Genomic DNA, 18,223 nt, shown 5'->3' on the forward strand with positions numbered 1-18,223 from the left:
TGGGTTTACCTGGGAGTCCCATAGCTCAGTGTCACTCCTGGGGTGAGCCCGAGCCAGCCTGCCTGACACGTCTGGCTTCCCACGGGCTGGGCAGCAGGTCAGATCACTACAGTGACGGGGTGACCTGACGCAGCAGAGGGGTGGCAAGTAAGGCCGGAGATGCCCTGCCCTGTGCTCCGGGTCGGCAGGAGCTAGCAGGGCCCACAAGACTGGGCTGGTCACAGTCCTGGGGCTACACTCAAAACAGACAAGGAGGAGCCTACACAGGCCAAGAGCTAGGCACCTGTCACTCGTCCTTCTCCTGCGGTGGTGGCAGAGGGAGGTGCCAGTCGGCAGGGGGGCTCTGCCTCAGGACCCACACCAGGGGGTTCTTCCGTGCAGCCTGGACGCGTGCCCGCTCACTCTCACAAAGGGATCGCTGTGCAAATGAGACTCTGGTCACTGCACTTTCTGCCTCGTGGATGTCCCATGGGCCTGCACTGCTCCTCACACCCTGAGCAGAGCGGCCCTGTTCTTCCACCTGGCCTCCACCCCGGCTGCGCTCATGATCTCTGCGTTAGCACGTGACCTGGATCACTCTTCCCCACGACTGGAAAATGCTGTGCCACTCATCATGCCTCAAAGAATGTTATAAACTTCCCAAGTCCTTTTTGGTGCTAGGGATTGAACCCAGGCATGCGTTAACACTGAGGAGCCCCAACTCCAACTTTTTTTATTTTGAGATGGTCTCACTAACTTGTCCAGGGCTAGCCTCAAATTTGCCATCTGCCTGCCCAGTGATCTTGTTTTGTGTTTTCTGAGATGGGTGTCTGTTGCCCAGGCCAGCCTTAAACTGTCTGCTTTCTCATTCAGAGCAGCTGGCATCACAGACATGCACCACCATGCCTGCCTCCATGAGGCTTTTTTTTTTTTCTTTCTGGCAGTGTGGCCCAAACCCAGGAGCATTCTACCTCTGCGCTATACTGCCAACTTTTTACATTTTGATTTCAATCAGGTCTCACTAAGCTGCTGAGGCTGGCCTAGAACCTGTGATCATCCTATTGTACCCTCCCGTCGAGGGGTTACCACCACACCAGGGTTTTCCATATTGGTATTTATCTTTGCCATAGAAACTGCAGGCACTTACTATTTTACTTCCATTTATGGACTTGCCCTCCTTTCTCTCTTTCCTACGAGAGTTTGAAGCCAGGGGCGTATGGCCTCCGAACCTCAGACTTTTTTTATTGTGAAAGAGGCTGACCCCGAACCTGCGATCTTCCTGTCTCAGCCTTCCCAGTCCTGGGGCCAGAGGCTTGGGCCACCAGGCCCTCCTCTCCAAGCTGTCTACTGGCCTTTGTCCCCTCCTCCCCCCCTCGTTCCTGAGGCCCCCTGGATCCCGCGGCCGGCGGGCAGCCAGCAGCGGGGGCTGGGCTCGCCGCGGGCCGCGCACCTGGGCCTCGGCGCTCCGGCGCTCCTCCCACTCGCGGCAGCTGGCCAGGTCGCGCAGCCACTGCTGGCAGGCCGGGCGCTCGCCGTGGACGTAGTAGTGGTGCAGCAGGTGCCAGGCGCTGCGGCAGAGCTGCCACTCGGCGCGGTAGGTCTCGCAGGGCCGCGGCGGCTGGCGGGAGAAGGATACTGAGGGCGGCCCCATGCCCGCCCGCCCCGCAGAGGGCCCCGCTCGGCCGCCCCCGGACACCCGCCGACCCTCGGCGCCCACCGCCTTTACCCGCCAAGAACCGCCGTCCGCCATGTCCAGACCGCCACGCCCCGCCTCCAGCTCGGCAGCCAATGAAAACGGAGGAAAGCAGCTTGCGAAATTGGCACCGTCAAGAACTAACGAATAACGAGATGCCACGCCCGCATTCCCGCCCACCTGGAGAAATGCCTCTGAGCAGGACTCTTGGGCTGAGCGGCCAATAGTGGCCGGAGGCGGCACGGCGGAGGCGTGCCCGGAAGTGCAAGTCCAAGCAGGCCAAGGGAGGACATTGGCCTTCCACCTGGGGCCTGGCGGGCTTACCAGGCTGCGAAGCCACGTGGCTAGCTGTCCCCAAAGCCCCAGGGTTCAGGCCAGTTTTTCCCAGTAAGTTTTCTATTGAAAAATCTCCAATATTGGGTTGATTTTTGCAAGTACATACTAAGCATCACCTCCCAGCTGCAGGTCTGCGCCTACAGGGGATCTTGCTCAACTCAGGAAGTCAAGTCAAAATGCAATTGGGACTGGTTGGGTGTGAGGTGCTGAGGGAGGGGGACTCCTTGGTTATCAGTTCCAATCCTCCCAGGAACCCAAGCTGGAAGTGAGGCCAAGAGGGGAGCATTCTCAGCATGGAGAGGTGATAAGAGGCCCAAAGGGTCTTCTAGTAGGTCATGGCTGTGCTTCATGCCTTCCAAAACCGCGTCCCGTGCCACAGGGCCGAGCCCTGAACATCCTGACACTCAGAAATGTTCTCATGGACATGTGGGTAGGTCCTGGGGTTACCAACCTGGAGAAGGCATGCATGCGTCCACCCACCCATCATCCCAACCTCTCTTTCTCCCTGTCCCCTTTTGTAGTACTGGGGATTAAACCCAGAGGTGTTCTATCACTGAACTACGACCCAACCCTTTTTATTTTCAAACAAGAGTCTCGCTACGTTTCTGCATCCTGGACTTGATCTTGTGATCCTCATGTCTCAGCCTCTCAACTACTGGGATTTCAGGTCTGCACCAGTGCACCAAGCCAGTACTATTTTTTTTTTTTAAACTGAGGATTGAACCTAGGGGCATTCTACCTCTGAGATACACTCCTAGCCCTTTTTTTTTAAATTTTGAAACAGGATCCTGACAAATTGCCAAGGCTGACCTCAAACCTACAATCCTCCTGTCTTAGCCTCCTGAGTACTGGGATTACAGGTATGTGCCAACTTTGCCTGGCTCCTCTCCTCTCCTGAGTGAAGAGGACCTCTGCCCAAAGTGGCCCTTTCCTGTCTACAAGAAGAGTCCTGGCTGGGTGTGGTGGCATACACTTGCAACCCTGGCAGGAAAGCTGAGACAGAAGGATCACAGGCTCGTGGCCAGCCTCAGCAGCTCAGTGAGGCTTTCCGCAACTTTGCCAGACCTTATTTCCAAATTAAAAATAAAATAGCACTCAAGTGTAGCTCAGAGACAGAATGTCTTGTTTGTCCCCATATTCTCTGGGACAAGCACCAGAGAAGAACTTTCTAGCAGCAGGATGGAACATGGGGCCCCTGCAGTTGGGCACCAACTTCTGCTTAGTGGCCCAACCACCAATCCATGCACCTAAGCAAAGCCTAGAGGGCATCAATGTTTTATTTTATTATTTTTTTATTAATTTATTTTTTAAATTGGTGCATTGTAGTCATATATCAATCACATTGGAGTACAAGACTTGAGAGGATATACAAGCACACATCATCCAATTAGCCCTCCTCCAGCCCCCATCCCATTCCCTGCCCCTCCCTCCATCCCATGCTTCTTTGGTGATTTACTTTGATACATTTGTTTATGTACCTCCTGCGTTTTAAAGAGGCTCCTTCCTCCAGTATTACATACTCTCTGATTGGTCACATTAGTTGCTTCACTATAGGGCCCTTTCTATAGCTCAACCTCTTCCTGTTGCCCTTTTCCTCCTAGTTATTGCTGATTAAGAGAAGCGTCTGATTTATATTTTCTGCGATATTTCTCTGTGCATGCTGCGTTGCAAGTACCGATCCCACTCTTGATGGTCCCAGTAGTGGCCTGGCTACTCAGTGGACTGATCCAGACCTCGCTGGCTCAAGCAGCGGCCTTGCCTCATGGGAGGCCCCAGTTCTGGTCTCGCTGGCCCCTGCACCGGTCTAACCCCTAAGCTGGCTTTGGTCCCGGCCTTGGAGGCCGCAGGAGTGAACTTGCCTCACGCCAGGCTCCGATGCTGGCCACTGGCCCCTGCACCGGCCTAACCCCTTGGCAGGATTCCAATCCCGGCCTCGTTGGCCCCAGCACCGGCCTAACCCCTCGGCAGGTTCTGTTCCCGGGTTAGGAGGCCCCAGCACTGGCCATGTCTCACGGCAGGCTCCGATGCTGGCCTCGCCTCACGGCAGGCTCCGATGCCGGCCTTGCTGGCCCCAGCACCGGTCTAGCCCTTCGGCAGGTTGTTATCCTGACCTCAGAGGCCCCAGTACCCGCCTTGCCTCACGCAGGCTCCTGGCATCAGTGTTTTAATCTGTGTATGTAAGTTTCACTGAATACACAGCAGATACTGTGTAGCAAAGTCTGCAAACTTTTTATAACAGAAAAGTTTTAAAGAGAAAACTTCACTTAAAATACTCAATTTCGAATTATTCCCAAAAAACAAACTTAAAATGGTTGCATTAGCATGTCAAGCAAGAGATCTCACGTAGAAAATGAAAATCTGAGGCCAAATTCAACCAGATAATTGGGACCAGGGTGCAGCTAGTGGTAGAGTTCAGTGTTCATGAGGCTCTGGGTTCAATCCCAGCACCAAAAACAAAGCAAAACAAACTGTTAAACAGACAAAACTGTGGCCAGCAGAACCTGGGAGAATTTAATAATTAAAATGGCAATGTTGGGGGTAGAGAAGGAGAAATGAACATACCTTCAGAGTTTATTCATTCTAACATTTTCATCTGGCTTCATCATGGAATTGTTTTATTATAGGTTTACTAATGAGCCAGTTATTTCCATATGAAATAAAAAAAAAGTATGAGCTCATACAGATAAGGTTTTCTTTCTGAGTAGTAATACTTTTGGAAAAAATCAGCATGTCAAATAAAAAGAGAAACACCCTTTCTTGAATACTTATAAAAGCAGCCAGGTAGCAGGATAGGCACTATTTTTAGAGCACACATCTATTTAAACCACTTTTTTCTAGGTCAAAGACAACGCCTATGTGACTGACCGGGGATAAAGAAAAATGACAAAGAGAAAGAACACGGTCAGCGCGAGCAGCTTGATCCCCCGCTGGCGTTGTGGGAAGCGAGGGGGCGCGAGGAAGGCCGCACGCTGAGTGCGAACCCCAGGGGCAGCGCCTTCTCTCCCCAGACCCAGCACTCAACCACCAACCCCCGCTGCACCGCGCCCTGGCCAAGCCTGGTAATTCTCAGTAACTAAACAAAGCTTACGGGACAGGGCACTCTCTGATGGGAGTCTATCCTCGTCAGAGCCAGTGACTGAAAGCCAGTGTGTTGCAATTGATTCTTTATTTTCCGATCAGCCAACGGTCCCAACTTAAGGCTTTCGTCCCTTTTTACGCAATGACTGTCCTTCTCCAGAGAAAGCGACGAATCTGCCTCCAGCTTCATCCTAGGTGTGAAGATACCATTTTCAGAAATCTTCCTGGAGGTTCACAATAAATGGCTTATCCTGTGGAGTTATGTACTATCCACTCATTTTCTTTACTTTCACATTATTTGCAATAAAAAAAATGTCTCAAATATAAATACAAGCTGGACGTGGAGGCACATCCCTGTGACTGCAGGTTCAAAGGAAGCTCGGCCGTACAGCAAGGCCCTCAGCAACTGAGTGAGAGCCTGTGTCCATGTAAAACTACGGAAATAGGACTGAGGATACAGCCCAGAGGTAGAAGGCCCAGTACCCCCAACACACACACACTAGAAATACAAATCATAATTTATTACACTGAATCACAAATAGGAGCCTGCCACTGAAGTCCTTTGCAGGTTGAACGTACAAACACTCCTTGACTTAATGGAAGGCTTATCTCCTGAAACACCCACTGTAAGTTGAAACACTGTTAAGCTGAAAATACTGAAAATGCATTTCTCTTTTTCTGTTACTGGGGATGGAATCCAGGGACATCCTACCTCTGAGCTACACTCCCAGCCCTATTTCACTTATATTTTGAAACAGTTTCACTAGGTTGATGAGAGTCTCACTACTTGTTAAGGCTGGCCTCAAACCGTGATCCTCCTGTCTCAGGGTCCCAAACTGCTGGGATTACAGGCATGCGCCACCACTCCTGCCTTAATCAAACACTTCTTAAACTATTTATGAATGAAACAGATCTGAGCCAAGTGCTGTAGTGCACACCTGTAATCTCAGTACTTGGAGGTAAGAGACAGGAAGATTGCAGGCTCAAAGCCAGCCTCAGCAACTTAGTGAGACCCTTTCAAAATAAAAAAATAAGAGGCAGACGCCCCTGGGTTCCCCCACAGCGCCCAGCAAGTCCAGCTGTGCCTGCCTTCTATAGAGCTAGTTACGCACAGCCCGCCTGGAGGGCAACGTGCTAGGCCGCAGCTCTGCGCCGGCAGGATGCTAGGCCTGCTTTGGCGCCACGTTTGCTTCCCAACACCGTGCTAACTCGAGGAATCTCAGGCCAGGCACGCCAGTGAGCAGACTGCAGCATGGGGACAAGCCCACCGCGACACACCGAAGGCTGCTCTGCAGCAAGCCAGCCCACCCGCCTCCAAGCACTCCCGTCTGTAGGGTGTTCCGCCCTCTCCTTCCCATCCCACGGTCATCCAGCTCAGCTGGAAGGTGTCCAGACTGGAAGCTCCAGGTCTCTACCAAAAGGAAGCAAAATGAGACGTGCACCTGGGCCCCTGGTGCCCGGCTCTCTGGGGGCAGAACCTGGAGCTGCCCTGACGGCCCAGGCCCAGCCTATAAGCCCCAGAAGCCTCAGAAGCAACAGGCTGTCAAGATGTGGCCCGGCTAGGGGAAAACAGGGCAGAAAGGCCTCATTCAGAACGGTGAGAACCTGTCAGCAGCAGTGAGTAAAACTTCCCATTTCCAGCAGGGCAGACTCACCTCTTCAACCTTCTTGACCAGCGGACGCGAATTCCTGATGAAAGTTATCTTACCAAGTTTAAATTCGTAATTGGGAATTCCTCTGAAGAGGAGACACAAGGAGAAACATTAGTTCCAGGGAGAAAAGGACTAGCACTTGCTTTTGACAGCAGAGGGTGAGCAGGAGACTGAGCGTCAGCTCGGGTCCTTCCAGCAAGGGTCCAGGAGGCAGGTGGTCTCCTGGCTCAGCACCAGCACTGGGTGGCAACCCAAATCTGCTTCTGGCCCGTGGCGAAGGGCCATCCTGAGCCACAGCCCCTAGGCTCCTCTCGCTTGTTCCTAAGAGGCTGGGAATTCTGCACACACATGTCTCGTAGACAGCTGACTCATGCAGCCAGAGGAGACCCACACCTCCCTCTGGGGGAGGAGTCCCTCCTGCCGACCGCAGCACACCCACCTCTTAATGTCTCCAGGCTTGATTGGGGAGGGACTGGGCTCTACCCCTTTCTTCTTCCCGTCCAGTCTGTTCCCGGAGCCGGAGAATGCCTAGGCAGGTGAGAGGAGGACTGTTGGCGAAACCTCAAGGCCGAGGTGCATCCTCTGCGCACACGCTGCCGCGGGGTGCGCAACCCAGACTCCTCAGGACCCAGACCCTCGCTCGCTACTGCTGCATCCACCCGTCAGGAGTGCCGGGCCCGAGAGCGGCCACTGATGGGCGAAGGGCCTGGGCCCGGCCTTGCGGGGCGCACCAGCACCAGCTGGGTCCTGGCGAGCCCTGTGCCAAGGCACCCCGTGCTGCACACGAGCTACGCGCCTGTCTCCAGGAAGCCTGGCCAGGAGCCGTGCGAGGGTTGCATCTGCAGCTTACTTTCAGATGGTGTGGTCTGAGAAAACGGCATGATTTCAGAAGAGGATAACGCAAACGTGGGAACTGCTAACCTAAGAGGCGGACCGTGTGCCTGTTACACGGCTCTGACTTTATGGTTTTTTTTTTTTTTTTGGTGGTATTGGGGTTCCTGGAAACCCTTCTAACTCTGGGCTACACTCCCAGACCTATTTTATATTTTTATTTGGAAACAGGCTCTCTTAAGCCAGCAAGGGTGGCTTCGAACCTGCGCAATCCTCCTGTCTCTGCCACCCGAGCACGGGGATTACAAGCGTGCGCCACCACGCACAGCGGCTCTGACTTTCTGGTAGGGAAACTGCACGCACATGCGTGTTAGATACACACCTACACACACGCTGGGGATGGAACCTCCAAGCTACATCCCCAGCCCTATCTTATTTACATTTATTTCTTCTTTGTGGTGCTGGGGACTGAACCCAGAGGTATTCTATTGAGCTACACCCCAGCCCTATTTTATTTTTTGGAACTGGTCTAAGTTGTGGAAAACCTCACTAAGTTCCTGAGGCTGGCCTCAAACTTGTGATCTTTCTGTCTCAGCCTCTTTTTTTTTTTTTTGGTGGTACTGGAGGTGGAACCCAGAGACTTTCTACCTCCGGGCTATACTCCCACACCTATTTTATATTTTATTTGGAAACAGGGTCTCACTAAGTTGTTGAGAGCCTCACTAAGTAGCTGAGGCTGTCTTCAAACCTGTGCGATCCTCCTGTCTCAGCCTCCCAAGCGCAGGGATTACAAACATGCGCCACCACGCCCAGCCTCTGTCTCAGCCTCTTGAGTACTGGGATTATAGGCATATGCCACTGGACCCAGCTTATTTTTAAATTTTGAAGCAGAGTCTAAGTTACTACACACTGCCTTCTAACCTGCAATCTTCTAAGCTCAGCTTCCCAAATACTGGCATTAAAGGTATTTGCCACGGCACCTGGCACAGGTGGAAATGTTTTAAAAAGAATAAGACAGCTCAGCCGGGCATGGTGGCGCACGCCTGTCATCCCCGCGCTTGGGAGGAAGAGACAGGAGGATCACACAGGTTCGAAGCCAGCCGTGCTGGCTTAAGACACCCTGTTTCCAAATAAAAATGTATAAAAAAAAAATAGGTCTGGGAGTGTAGCCCAGAGGTAGAAGGGCTTCCAGGAACCCCAGTACCACCAAAATAAAAATAAAAATAAAAATAAAAAGAATAAGATAGCTCAGTACTATGTGTACGGTGGCACACATTTGTAATCCAGTATTTGGGAGACTGAGACAGGAAGATGACAGGTTTGAAGCCAGCTTCAGCTACTTAGTGAGGCCCTGTACAACCTGGCAGGACCCTGTTTCATATAAAGAATAAAAACAGGGCTGGGGGTGTAGCTCAGAGGTAGAATATCCCTGGGGTTCAATCTCCAGTACTGGAGAAAAGAAAAGAACACGACAAAGCTGTGGTTGCCTTCCAGGCTTGTTAGGAATCGGGGAGCAAGTAACTGTGTAAAAGGCCCGGAGCCGAGCAAGGGCCTGATCTGTGTGTGCACAGGTACCAGAGCTCACCCCTCACCAACACGGGCGTTGGTGGGATCAGAGAGCAGCTTGCGCTGAGCGCCCTGGCCCAGAGGCGCCCGGGCGGACGTTGGTTGTACTCACTCGGAAGCCCAGCTCTCCAGCATAGCCGCTGTGGTCAGCTTCGCCTTCCTGCAGGGAGATAAAGCAGAGGCTGAGCTTCTGGGCAGGGCTGCCCAGTGCTGCCCCAGTGCAAGCCGCTCCACCCCAAAGCAAGGACACACTGTCTCCCAAGAAGGATGGCTGTCGGCGCAGCCCCACGCGAAGCAGCACCGGTGCGAGGAGGCACGGGCGGTGGGCTGGGACGGGGCCCCGGAGGGCCACTCACAGGCGATTCCTCGTGCTGTGCTTGTCTTTCCGGCTCCTTGTAGCCCAGGGGGGCGTCGAAGTCCACCTGTGTGTCCAAGATGAAGGGCAGAAGTCTGAGACAGGCCATGCTCAGATTCCTTACCTGTTTTGTTAAATTGCGGCTACAACGCCTGGTGCACTCTGCCCAGTTACAGCAGCTCACACGCCAGGCCAGCACCGCTGCCAGCACATCGATGGTGGCAAACTCTGCGCCTCCACACAGAACGGCTCTCGCCACGGAGGTCTAGGTATCCAGAGGAATTCTGCCACTGAGCACATTTCCTCCCTGAGACAAGGTGTTCTCACTAAGTTCCCCGGGCTGGCCCCAGGCTTTGTGTCCTCTGCCTCAGCCTCCAAGGAACGCCTGGCTCCCGCCACCGTTCTCAAGGTCTTGACCCCCAGTACCATAGGGATCCCGTGTCCCTGCAAAGCCCGTCTTCCCTGTTCTGTTGTTCTGATGCCTTAAGAACGTCACGTCAATGATGACAGACAACACGCGACCCTCCGTGGGCCGTTCCCTGCGTCCTCCGGAGGGCGTGGGGATCGGCTGCTCCTCCTCAGGAGGCTGAGGCACCCTTAGCTAAGAACACGCACTCCTCGGCAGGTGTGCGCTGACCGGGACACTGCGCCCCCACCCTGGCTCGCTCCCTGGTGAAAGGCCTCCTCAGAGCGTCTGGCAGTATCTCCTTCCTGTTCACCAAACAGTGGAGGCCACACATGCCCCTCCCGGGGCCCTCGTCTGAACTCAGCGAAGCGAGGAAAAGCACTCACGTTCATGTCGCACTCTATGATGGACACGGCCTTGTCAGGCTTGGTCTCCATCACGCGCAGCTCGTAGATCTGCAGGGAGAACACAGGGCCAGCTGGGCTCGGAGGCCGCACTGAGGGCTGTGGCCGGCGCCTGGCACTCGACCAGGCTCCTGTGGCACAGCCTTCACGCCCATGACCCATGCCGGCCACACCACTCCCTCAGGCAGTGCTGCTGGGGAGGCGCCACTGCTCCCCACGGGAGGGTCCACCAGACAGGGCAGTTAGCATCCCACTGCCCAACATGCTCACCACCTCGCCAGACACCCACAGAAAATGCAACAGCATTCTCACCTGTAAACACGTCGATTCTACAAAGGCAGCTGTTGAATCAGGGCTCACAATAAGAGCTCAAGGAAGAGTTGAAAAAGCAAACAGCGGGCCATGCTGGGTGGGAAGACCCAGCACATGCAGCTTTTAAAAAGCCCCATTCACACACCAGAATGGACCACGCAGCCAGCTCCTGCTGGCACGCCTATGCCCAGCCAGGCTCACCCACCTTCTCATTGTAGTTGATGGCAATCACATCCCCGGTGGTCAGACAGGCAAAGTTTCTCAGCGCATTTTCCAATCTGCAGGCACAGACTGTCAAGGCAACGTGGTAAAATGTACGTTCTCATCTACGAGAAGTGTCTGCGCAACTGGGTGATTCCCATGCTGTCCCTGATGGGCCCCACGCTGAGACCAAAAACGCAGTGGGGTACTTGACCTGCACACACCAGTCTCTAGGTTTGATACCTGGCACCATTAAACAAAACAATACCCCTCCATGCAGCTTAACTAGGCATGGTGGTGCACGCCTGTCAACCTCAGCTACCGGGGAGAGGCAGAGGCAGGATTACAAGGCCGAGGTCAGCCTGGGCAACTGAGTGAGACCCTGTCTAAAAATCCAAAAAAATTTGAAGGGCCACGTGCCTGTAATCCTAGTATGTGGGAGGCCAAGACAGGAGGATCTAGCCAGCCTCAGCAACTTAGGCCCTCCACAACATAGACCCTGTTTCAAAACACAAGAATAAATTGGGCTGGGAGTGTATCTTGGAAGAAGAATGCCTCTGGGTTCTATCCCCAGTACCACTAAAAAAGAAACACACAGGCCTGGCTTCAGTTTAGAGATGAACATTTAAAAGAAAAGTGAAAAACAAAAACCACTGGGCCCTAAAGCCTGTCTTTCTGCTTCTGAGAGAGCCTGGTGCAGTGCGGCTGCCTGGCTGGGAACGTAGGGGTCCACGGAGCGGCCGAGAGTGCAGGATGATGGGTCGTCACCTCCTTGGGTGGGACAGGTGAGCCGAAACCCATTCCCGCGGTGGCCTCTAGGAAACGTCTGCAAAGTGAGCAGAGGCGGCCGCGGGACAGTCAGCCCACTCGCCAGGCCAGGTGCCAGGCGGACTGGTTGGCTGAACGCTATTATTCTTTTTTGGGGGGAGGGTATTAGGGGTTAAACCCAGACCCAGGGGCATTCACCTTGAGCTAAACCCCCAGCCCTATTTTATTCATTTTGGGCCAGGATCTTGCTAAATTGCCAAGACTGTCCTTGAACCTGTGATCCTCCTGTTTTAGCCTCCCAAGAACTGGGATTACAGGCATGCACCATGTCCAGCTGCATTCTCAAACCACAAGTTCAGTCACAGATGGCGGGCGCCAATGCAGGAAGGCTGAACAAGGCGCCCGTCGTGCAGAGGGGCCGGTGCCCGCCTCCACCTGGAGGAGCATCTCCAAAGGATACACTGCTTTGGGGTTGGTGATGTCCAGGAAGTCTGGGCTCTGAGGCTGGAATTTGGAGTACGTGGCCACTTGCAGGTTGACGCTCTCCACCTGAACCAGGCCTCCTTCCTCCAACAGCAAATTCTGCATCATCTACAAGGAAGGAGGCTGCATAAAGCTTGAGACAAGGAGGTGGTTGCCGGGAACAGGCCAGGCACGTGTGGTTCCCCGAAGAAGGTGGAGACAAGGACCAGAGAACAGGTCATTTCTTCGTGAAGCAACGCCAGGAAGGAGGGAGGTCAAGTGAGGGAAACGCATGGAAGGAAGATGGCCACGGAAGGGTGCTACCGAGGCCGCTGTGGCCCCAGTGTGCTGCCACCAACTCCAGGCCTCCGGGGCACCCACCTCCTGGGGATGCTCACCTCCTGGGCACATGGCCTGCGCTTAAGTGCCAGCAGGAGGCAAGGCAAACCTCTTTGGAGCACCAGAGGAGGAGGCCCCAGAGATACCAGACACCCCACACCTCCATTAAACCACCCAGCTGGGCAGACGATGGCGGAAAACAAAGGCAGGAAACCTGGCGTGTGAGAAGCTGGGGCACTGCAGTGCAGCGAGCCTCGGGCCAGAGACAAGGAGACCAGGCTGAAGGAGGAATCCCGCAGGTCCCGGCATGGGTCTCTAGCCAGTGGGTGGGGCCCAGCTCCTAGAAGGCAGGCCAGCTCTCACCCAGCCCAGCCAATCGTTGAGGGATACTGCTGGTCACACGCCCTCTGCTGCCCATGCCAGGAGCTGGCGGACCAGCACAGGGAGAGGCAGGCAGGCCCCCAGCCTCACGCCAGGAGGCCTCCTGGGGACCTCAAGGAAGGGGCTCAGTCTGCTCGCTCACTGTGCTCAAAGAACTTAGACAGTGGACCCAAACCAAGTCTGTGCTGGAAGAGAACCTTCAAGCTGCCCCTCGCCCTGTGTCCGCACCCCCTCTTTAGCCCGTGGGTGAGCAGAGGGGTTTCGCGAGACAGAAGGGCAGGGCTGCTGGCACGCCAGCCTCCCAGAGCTCGGGGGCCATGACTGCACACACCGCAAGGACAGGAGGGGCCGAGTGCTCAGGCTGGCACGGAGGAAGCAAGACGGGTCTGGGTTCTGAGGTCTAAGTAAGAGCCCCGCTGCTCTCAGGCCTAGTCAGCCTGGACAAGAAAGCAGCTCAGGAGAAGCCCGGCAGCAGGAGGCACGGGCGCGGCGCTCCTGAGTGAGAAGCTGGCCAGCGCTGCACTTGTGAAGGGCCCTGGGCCCTTGTTGAAGAGGACGGTCGTCCTCACCGTGGCAGGCACGGTTGTCCCTGTAGGAGGGATGGGCTCAGCACCTGCATCTACACTCGGACTCAGGGGTCAAAGTCACTCACCCAGTGTGGAAGGTAGCAGATGCCCTCGTCGGCCACAAACTCCAGCACCCCGCAGTGCGTCATGCGGTCTGAATTCTTATTGGTCAGCTTGAACAGCATGGGATAGGTGATGTTAAGTCGGCCTAAGAAAGGTTAAGAGGCATGGGTCAGATAGGTACCTGTGGAGAGAGAAGCCCTGTTCACCCAGTGGACGCCACTGGCTTAAGGCTGAGGACTCAGCCACAGAGGCCGACTGGAGCTTGTGAGGCTGGACTAACGGCAACAGAAGTCCACGCAGCACTTGGGAGGTAAAGCGGGCTCCCTTGGCCTCCCCAGTCCCAACCAGACAAAGCCTGTGCAGAGCACGGGCGAGGCCTGGAAGCGGCACTGAGCCAAGGCGCAGCGAGGATGGCCGCCTCAATCACAAGTGACTGCTCTGGCAGCCAGGAGCCCAGGCCCAGGGCCCGGCCCCTCCCCAGGCACCTCCCACTGCAGAGGAGTCACAGCTGGCCAAGGGGGACCTGGATCAGGCTCCAGCCAAGGGCCCAAGGCTACTGATTCCCAAATGTATTTTTTTTTTTTCTTCTGGTTCTGGGGATTAAACCCAGGGGCATTCTATTTCTGAGATATACTCTCAGACCTTTTTGTTTTTGAAACAGGGTCTTACTAAGTAGCTGAGGCTGGCTGCCAACCTGCGACCCTCCTGTCTCAGCCTCCCAAGTCCTGGGATTACAAATACGTGCCATCACACCCAGCATTAGCTATGACGTAGAGAAGTGTCTGAGCCCCAACCTCTGTGCCCCTGATCTTTTCCACCAGAGCAGTGGCCCTGCGTCTTGTAATTTCGGATTCCCTGTGTGACTGGGGTGGGCAAACATCAACTCAGCATCAGGAGGGAAAGCGGGCTCCCCCTGAAATCCTAATAAAGCAAGGTCAGTGACGAATGGGCAGAAGCCCTGGCGAGGTCCGGAAGCAGCACCGGAGCCGCGAGGATGGCCGCCCCTCCTATTACAGGGTGACGCTCAGGGCCAGGAGAGGACCCCTTCAGAGGGCAATGGGGAGCCCACAGCTGGTCACCACCACACGCGGCTCCCCCGGCCAGCAGGCACCGCCGGGGACAACTCCTGACTAGGCACTGGCGAGGTCACCTGCGTCTGGATGCACCCCAGAGCCCGTGCTGACCCCAGTCATCCCTGTTGCGTGATCTACGTTCTCAAGTCACTCAGAAAGTACTTACTGAGCTGATCAAGGGCCGAGGGCGGCATAATTACTGTGGAAGGAATATTTAAGAATATTAAGAAAATTAAAACAAAAATAGACCAAAGGCAAGATGCAGTTTCTGTTACATCTAAAAGAAGTTTGAAATGGCATTTTCAGGGTAGCAGAGTTCCCCAAGGATCTTTCATGAAGAATCTCCCTGGATGTCACTTACTGGGGGACCAAATGGCTTCTGGGCATATGTCCAATAAATGTACTCATAACGAGCACACCCAACCCACTTGGCAAGCCCGGGACCAGCGACACTGCTGTAACTAGCTTCTGGCGCCCACATGCAAAGCAAGCTAGGGAAGGCTCCACGCTCCGCAGACCGAGGGCAGGAAAGGTTACTATTCAAAGAAAAACAAGCACATACTCTTCCCTCCTTTCTCCACATCTGACCTGTCATTAGGCCCCGCTAGCATGGACACGGAGAAGCAGCGGTACTGTGTGGAGAAGCGGTTCTGGAAGACCCGTGGGATCGGGTGGTCGAACATGTTGAACGAGAACTGGAAGGAGGAAAGTGGGGCTGGCATTAGAGCAGAACAAAGGCACGCTTCTTTTTTCTCTTTTGAGATGGGATCTCGCTATTGTCCTCAAGCGCTGGCTTCAAACCTCTAGGCTCAAGTGTGTATTCAGGACCACAGGCATGTGCACCTGCCAGCTTACAGGTACGTGTCTTTACCCCGAAAGCCAAGACACACCAGGTTTGTTTTTGCTTTCTCTGCAGTATTGGTGACTGAACTCTCTACCACTGTGCTATATCCCCAGCTCTTCAAACTTTTTACTTCGATAGCCTCACTTGCTGAGGCTGGCCTCACATTTGCAATCCTCCTGAGTAGCTTGAGAATATAGGTGTGCACCACCACAGCCAGAACACCAGGGCCACTAATGATGCTAAAGGCAGCTGAAGAGACCGAGACCACGATGTAGGGAATCTCGCCTAGCCAGCGTTCTGCCGGCCTGGGCAGCACAGCCCACACCGTTCTGTCCCTGCGCTGGCCTCCACCTGCAGACAGTGGGGTCTTAGGACAAACTGGCCACGCCGAGCCTGCGCTTCCGGTCTTTCAGGGCTGTCCCCCTCCCCACTTCTACTGGCAGGATGGAGGCGGGGCCTCTGGCACATGCTGGGCACACCTCTGAGACTTACAGACAGGCCCAGGCTCCGCACTTGTCACGCGCCTGCCTCTGCTAGTTCTTCCACTGACAATTCTGCCTATTTATTTACTTATTCTGGTATTAGGATAAAATCTAACAATTACTCCTTGCTTTTCTTTTTCTCTTTGCTCATCATTTACTTATTTATTGGTACTGGGGACTGAACCTGGGGTATTCTACCTCCAATTTTTACACTGGCCCTTTTTATTTCTTATATCTAAGCACTGAAAGCTGAACCCAGAACCTAGAAGCATTCTACCCCTGAGCCCTGAGCTACACTCCCAGCCTTTTAATTTTTTTCCCATGGTACTAGGCATTGAACTCAGGGGCATTGTACCTCCAAGCTACATCTTCCAGCCCAATATTTTATTTTGTTTTGAAACACAGTCTCCTAGGTTGCTGAGTCTCACCACTTGCTGAGGCTGTCCTCAACCCTCTGATCCTCCTGTCTCAGTCTCCCAAGCGCTGGGGGTTACGAGCGTGCTCCACCATGCACGGCACAAGTCTCTGTTTTTAATAAGAAGGTGACACTGAGGTGCTGCTATATACTGTGGCAGTGAGTCAGCTCTGCAGCCAGACTTGGCTTCAAACCTCCATGCCTCGCTTTTGCCACCTCAAGGAAACAATTTCTATAAACCTCTGTTTGCTCATGGTTAAAAGATATCATCCTTGTCTCCAAGGGGATGACAGGGATTAAAGGAGACAGCAAAGAAAAACTGTGTAAAGAAAAACCGCCCGGCCTGCAATCCCAGGAGTTGGGAAGCTGAGACAAGGGACCCTAGGTTTGTAGACAACCTCAGCAATCTAGCGCGACTCTGTTCCAAAAATAAAAAACAAAAACAAGTGCCGGCTATGCAGCTCAGACGGAGAATGCCCCTGGGGTCCATACCCAGGACTCCCACCCCACCTCAGCCAGAACAGCTACTATTGTTACCTTTCCTGAAAGCGGCCAGTTTATAAACGAAGGCACTTTGAAAATGCATACAGCTGGAGGAACAGGCAAAGAGCTGGAGCTCCCAGGCCGGGGTGCCCATGACCTCGGGTTCTCCCTGGGGAGCCTGATCCCCTCCGACATCTTTCCCTGTGTGTGTGTGTGGGGGGGGGGGGCTGGGGGCTGAACGCAGGGGCATTCTACCTCTGACCCACAGACACCCTGAGCCTTATTCTGAACCACGGTCGCGCTAACTTGCTGTCAGCCTAGGTCCTCGGCTGACTGCGAACCTGCGATCCCCCTGCCTCAGCCTCCCAAACACTGGGATTACGAGCGTCCGCCATGGCCCGGCTTCCAACGAACTCCGAGTTGACGGAAACCTGGGGCGCGTCGAGCGCTCGCGGGGCCGGGGGTGGGCGCCCGCGCGTCGGTTCCCTTCTCAAGGGGCTCAGGTCGCGCCGAGACGGAGTGCGCGCCCCGCACCGGCCGCCCGGGACGCGCCGGGGGCTCGCAGCCCGGGTCCGCCAGCGCCCGGCCGGCCCGGCCTCAGGCCGGTGACTCGGCAGCTCGGCCGCCGGCCACGGCTGCGCCCCGCCTGGGCCCCGCTTCCACCCGGCCTCGGCCCCGCGCCCCACCCGCTCCCCGGCCGCGCTCACCATGATGGACACCGGCTTCGCAGACGCCGCTTCTCCAGGGGCAGCTACGACCGAGGCGCTCGGGAGACTGAGCCGCCGCCGCCGCCGCCGCCGCAATGAAGCCGGACCCGCGGGCGGCTCACCGGAAGTGGGCGGCCCGAGACGGGGGGCGTCGAGGCCGGGCGGCGGCTGCGAAAGAAAAGAGAGAAATCTAAAAACTTACTCGAATCTAAAACTTACCGGCAAAGGCTCTAAAAGCACCTTTTAGTGACTTATTTTTCAGCCTAGAGATGATTTAAAAGTTATATCAAATTATATCTTGACGGTGCTCCTCTCCAAGCGGAGTTGGTACGGTCCATTCCCCTTCTCGACTACACTACCCAGAATGCATCTGGGACCTGCCCCGGTTTCCTTCCGCCATCTTGGACTCGGGCGGAAGTCACTTCCCATCGACCTTCGAACTGGACCAGATACCTACTGAAAATGCAACTCGCTTTGTTTTGAGGGGGATACCGGGGACCGGACCCAGGGACGTCCTACCTCAGCTCCACTCTCAGCCCTGTTTCACGGTTTACTTTGAAACGGAGTCTCACTAAATCGTTGAGGGCCTCACTAAGTTGCGACTGGCCTCCAACCCGCGGTTTTCCTGTCCCAGCTCCCCCTTCAATCCGTGTATAATTGAATGTCATTCATAGCGAGACGTGTCTCTTCCCTGGGCCTCCCAGTGTGAGGTCGGCAGCGTCTCGTCCCAAAGTAAAGATGTCCACCGCGCGTGCGGGTTTCTGGGTAAACAGGAGTCAAAGTTGAAGTTGTTTGCGTCCTGCCTCAGAAATAATACTTCTTTGGGA

The 18,223-nt window shown here is 54.8% G+C and overlaps 2 protein-coding genes across 2 annotated transcripts; both read right to left on the reverse strand.

Annotated features, from left to right (window-relative positions):
- Positions 1-286: 286 nt before the first annotated feature.
- On the reverse strand, positions 287-1,729 carry LOC308277913 (synaptic plasticity regulator PANTS; the record flags this gene model as incomplete). The annotated part of the gene is made up of 3 exons (XM_080717419.1): positions 287-418; positions 1,430-1,597; positions 1,706-1,729. The coding sequence occupies 3 exons, from the start codon at positions 1,727-1,729 to the stop codon at positions 287-289; spliced, it is 324 nt and encodes a 107-aa protein (XP_080573545.1).
- Positions 1,730-5,196: 3,467 nt separating this feature from the next.
- UFD1 (ubiquitin recognition factor in ER associated degradation 1) lies at positions 5,197-17,474 on the reverse strand. Its single transcript, XM_080717927.1, has 12 exons — positions 17,397-17,474; positions 15,028-15,160; positions 14,632-14,664; positions 13,416-13,537; positions 12,042-12,172; positions 10,818-10,890; positions 10,283-10,351; positions 9,492-9,557; positions 9,248-9,295; positions 7,178-7,266; positions 6,742-6,823; positions 5,197-5,277 (listed from the first exon to the last, which is right to left on the reverse strand). The coding sequence occupies exons 1-12, from the start codon at positions 17,397-17,399 to the stop codon at positions 5,203-5,205; spliced, it is 924 nt and encodes a 307-aa protein (XP_080574053.1). The 5' UTR covers positions 17,400-17,474; the 3' UTR covers positions 5,197-5,202.
- Positions 17,475-18,223: the final 749 nt, after the last annotated feature.

The sequence above is a fragment of the Muscardinus avellanarius genome (genome assembly GCF_963383645.1).
Source record: "Muscardinus avellanarius genome assembly, chromosome: 21".
Classification (NCBI taxonomy): Eukaryota; Metazoa; Chordata; class Mammalia; order Rodentia; family Gliridae; genus Muscardinus; species Muscardinus avellanarius.

Coding starts and splice junctions, on each gene's coding strand:
- UFD1 (XM_080717927.1), bottom strand. Junction 10,891..12,041: donor ATCACCAACCCCAAAGCAGT/GTATCCTTTGGA, acceptor CTGTGCCTGCAG/ATTGGAAAATGCGCTGAGAA. Junction 5,278..6,741: donor TGGTCAAGAAGGTTGAAGAG/GTGAGTCTGCCC, acceptor CTTCACACCTAG/GATGAAGCTGGAGGCAGATT.